Raw genomic sequence first — 4,741 nt, forward strand, 5'->3', positions numbered from 1 at the left:
TTGCAACGCGACGACGAGCCGTTTCAACTCGACCGATCGTCGTCGCGTGTTCGTGAGTCGCGCGCGATTATTGGTAAAGCAATTAGAGTAACGTGGGCGGGCGCACGTACACTGTGTGTCTCTATATCTATACGTATATATATATATGCTTTGTGACATGCAGCCACAACCTTTGACTCGATCGGCAAACTCAAGATTTAGGTTACCGCTCGTAGCCCGTAGCTCGCTACCGTTTCCATGCAAATTTCCGCTACGAAACTCCATCGACTGCCGTCTACGTATTTAATATAAGCGTGTTATATAGGATCTTCCCTCTCTGTGCAAGGAGCTAATGGTGGAAAGTGGATAACGATCAAAAGGAATTCGACGGAAATTCGTTCGCACGGGGATCCAAGTTCGAAACCGTTGGTGCCAACAACCCTCGCGATTCCCAACTTTCCTTCGTCCACGTACACGCGATCCGGAGACTTTGTGGCGATGGTAGAGCTCGTAGGCTCGTGCCAAGTGTTCCCGTCTCTTTCATTTTCCTCCATCTCGTCCATCTTTCGCCCTAACCTACTTGGCTTGCAGATATATCTCTTGCCTGCTCGTCATCTTCATCCCTTGTGATTAGAGTGGTTAACATTGTTTACGAGTACCGCTCTTCTCAAAGAAAATTCTCTCGTAATCGGGTCGCGCGTCGTTCGTTAAAATTAGTTATTTGGAAAGGAGCGATACGAGAGATGGAAAATTACTACGTACAGATTGAACAGTATCAGAATTTCTCGACGACGAAAACGTACTAAGCTGGCTGTAGATAGAATAAATCGATGACATCGGTCACATTCCATTCCAGTTCAATCACCTCGCCGATAAATCGACTCCCCTGGTATTAAATCTGACCATTTCCTCCTAACTGCAAGTACTCACAATATTCCCAATAATTTCCCCCATTAATCGAACGAATTATCATTTTGCTCCTTCCTTTCGTTCGCGAATAATTCCACCACTTCTTGAAATCGAATACCTTGACAAAATCCCTTTCCTCGAACGAATAAGTTTAAGAAATTGTTGTGGCGAATGAGATAGGCACAGAACACGCTGGAAAGCGTGGATTTTTCATCGATCAGAGGTTATATCCCTGCATCGTCCATCGGATTGATAGCAATAAAATTTCTTTGCCACCTGTTATCTCCTCCGGTTCTATCGACAGGAAACGTTTATACGATGCATAAATAGAAAGACTATAGTCGACATCTAGTTTCTAAAGTGTATGACACAATAAGACCAGAGTGCATTCGCACGAGGATTGAACGTTACTTATCGAACTCGATCTTCTAGTCCCTTTGTTTGCTCGAGCAGCCGACGATTCTCGATATCTACAATAATACGTAAGCTCTTTCTCCGCTCGAGAATTAGCAGAGTCTCAGAGAACGAGGATGAAAATCGATGGTTGTTTCGGTTCCTTGAATCTCTTGAAAATCATCGGTGAAAGCGGAAACGAGCGAGGGTTAAAAAAACGTCGCGCTGCGAATTAGTTACGCGGCTGGAATTAAGTAGCTGCTGGCTAGTAAACGAAATCATGGCGAGGAGAAGGGAGGGGAGGGGGGAGGAGAGGGCAGATAAAAGTGGAGCGACGCCGTTGCTGCAATTTGCAGAAAAATCTCGGCTCGACGAAGGACGATTGTCGGTTGAATTTTAATGGCAGGCCAAGGGGCGGAGAGGGAAAGAGACGGATCTCTGTATCTTAGCTTTGTTCGAACCCTCCGAAAATTGAGGATCCGCAATTATCGAGGAGTCTAATGGCGGCTCGACTCTTCTGAAACCAACCTCCCACGCTCGAAGAAGCTGGCTTTTTCTCCTCTGTTTTCCTCCTTTTCCACTTCCTATCCCATTCTCGAAGTTACGTAAGAAAGGGTTGTTAGAATGCAACTGAGCACGTACGTATACAAACGCGTTTACATATTTATATACGAAGGCTGGATACGAACACGTCTTCCCTGCGATCCCGAATCTCTTCTTCTTTTTCGACGAATTCCTACTCGAATGCAACGTGCGTCTAGTTTAGTCTGTAATTTGCATACGACGTCGACTGTTTCTAAATTTGATCTCCCTCTTGTTTCATCCATTCCCGTGTTTCGTATGAAAGAAACTCGATGAAATAATGCTCTTAAATCGATCGTACCGTCGGAATACGATTTCATCGTACAACATCCTCAACGTTCTCAATATCGAACTCTTCTCCTTCTAAAGTAAATCCTTCGTTTCCATTTCATTTCCGTTCAAAGATGGATTAATTATTCTTCCTTATCGTTTGCAGACGGAAGCAGGATGAGGTGAAGATCCTCGAGGAAAGGATACGTGCCTGCTCGGAGAAACACAAGAAGGCGGGAGTGGAGCTGCACGCCACGTGTCACATATGCCTGAAAACCAAGTTCGCCGACGGCGTCGGTCACATCTGCAACTACTGCAGCATCCGGTGCTGCGCACGCTGCGGCGGAAAGGTCACTCTACGGTCGACCAAGGTAGGGGAGAGATCGGGAAAGAAACGGCAAGATATATTATCCGGAGGAATCGAGCCCTCTCCTCGGTCTAATTCCCCACTGTTTTTTTTCTTTTACGCTCGCGTTTCACGCCCCGACACTCAAGGGTGGAGTTTCAGACTGACTAATTGCCTCCAACTTTCCATTATTCGATCCGCTGTCGTTGAACTTTACACCTGGCCTGAATATCGGTTATCTCGCATCACATCGGCTGTCTTTTAAAGTTTCCAACGCGATATTTGCGTATCGATATTGCGTAATCGACGAAGAATACTCGTGTCTTTTCGTATTCTCCCGAAATTATCCCCGGTTTTTGAAAGCTTTAAACGCGTTATTTGTTCTTTTTTTCTTTTTAATTGGACGTTAAAAAAAGTTTCGAAACGCAAGATGGCAGGATAATCCGTTATTTTTCTTTTAATTACGGGGAAGCTACTTAAATTTAGTGAACATCTACGCTTTGAGGGATCACAAGTTTTATTTGTCGCCACGCGCCGGTCAGATCTAGCGACCAAAAAAAAAAAAAGATTCATTACCTAAATGAAGGGATCAAAGGAAAATCCTCTGTGACGGTGCATTCGGTGCGCGAGCACCGGAAACGCCTTGCCTCTCGTGACATTTCAAGGCTCGCGTTCTTTTCACGCCCCTCACGAAAATCCAAATAAATTCTCCTTAGATGCGAAAAATATTCGAATCATCCTCTTAATTGCAAAACCATCGTCCAATTTTTTTCATCGATCGAACGAATTTCCCCGAATTTCGCGCGGTATCGTTTGAACGATAACGCGAGAGGATTCGTTTAAACTTCTAGGAAATAATCGGCGCGAGAGTAGGAGAGGAGAGACGTCATCACAGGTCGATAAACGAGATTGTCGATCGTGCACGCGAAGGTCCTCCCACGCGAATCGATGGCGTGAAAACCGGTCCGAAAACCAGAGTCACTGGCTCGACTCTCCCCACTGATAACTCTGATCAATGGGATCTTGAGTGCATCAGAAACGGAAACCAGGCTACGATTCTTTGAGCTATTATCTCGCCATACATTTCTCAATGGAACTCTCGCATTCCTCGTTACATCAATATCTCTAAATAAAATAGAGATCCGGTTAATTCGAAAAAGATTTACAACATTTTTTCCATTTCCAATCTGAAAATTTACTAAACTAGCCAAAAGATGGAGATTTTAAATTTTTTGTTTAATAGAGAATAATAATAATAAAGAGGGAGGGAGGGAGGAAAGGGGAGGCGTAAGAGGGAAAAGCGAAGAAACGTTGAAAAATTAGATCGATGTCGAAGGCAATAGAGGTGGAAGAGGCGTTTAATGGCGTAGGAAGGTCTCGTTCTCGCGTTATCGAAGATTCCAGCGATTTCACGCAGTTCCATCCTCTCGATGTTCGCGGAAAATTGGATCCGCGCCACCGTGATTTATCGCGTCTTGAAGGCGGCCCATTTATTCTCTAAGCGGAGGGGGAGGAAGATTTCGAAACACGTCTTTGTCGCGACTCCACACACACACACACATACACATCTCCCCTTCCTCCTTCCCCATCCCCTCATCTCCCCCTCGGTATGACCGGCGTTAAAAGTGCAGGCCAGGAAATGTCAACTTCCTGGAAACAATTAAGAGCGGTCGGGTATCGGGAAAGACGATAACGGCCGCGTATCGCTTGAAATACGTGGAAATAATTGACCTATAGCGGCACTCTACCCTCCCCCCTTCTGCCCAACTCTCACCAACCCTCACTGGCCCCCTTTCCCCGTGCTATACCAATTAACCCTTATCGCGGACGCGCGCGTGTGTAGCGTATGTGGGCGTAAAGCCATCGTTAAATAGCGAATAGCGTTTCCCGCCTGTTTTGCGCCTCTATTTCCCCGGCCTGATCGCTCGATTTCCATAGGGTTTTCATCGTCAACGGGAGAGAGGGAGAGGAAGAGAGGGAAGGATGATCTTTTTTCTCGCATTCCTCGAGAAGATTTTATTTCTCTTGCTCTCTCTTTATATATATATATATATATATATATATTCTTCGATATCCTCTCGTTCGTTTAAAGCGATATCGATGATAATTGGATAAATGGAACGATGGGTACGATGGAAAGCTTGTTGTTGGATTGTTGTTGTTATAATTAATTGTATCGGAAGTTATTTTCGAAATGTTGGAACAAGATTATAAGATAAGATTATTCGATGGTAATTGAATTGATCGTCGAAACTTTGCCTC

The 4,741-nt window shown here is 44.9% G+C and overlaps 1 protein-coding gene across 1 annotated transcript in view; it reads left to right on the forward strand.

The window, feature by feature from the left end:
- The window catches only part of LOC102671532 (regulating synaptic membrane exocytosis protein 2), a 63,103-nt gene that overhangs the window by 3,229 nt on the left and 55,133 nt on the right, over positions 1–4,741 (forward strand). Inside the window, 1 exon segment of the mRNA XM_031509578.1 lies at positions 2,300–2,504. Coding sequence (XP_031365438.1) covers positions 2,300–2,504 — 205 coding nt within the window.

This window comes from Apis dorsata, unplaced genomic scaffold (genome assembly GCF_000469605.1).
Source record: "Apis dorsata unplaced genomic scaffold, Apis dorsata 1.3 scaffold_163, whole genome shotgun sequence".
In the NCBI taxonomy this organism is placed as follows: domain Eukaryota; kingdom Metazoa; phylum Arthropoda; class Insecta; order Hymenoptera; family Apidae; genus Apis; species Apis dorsata.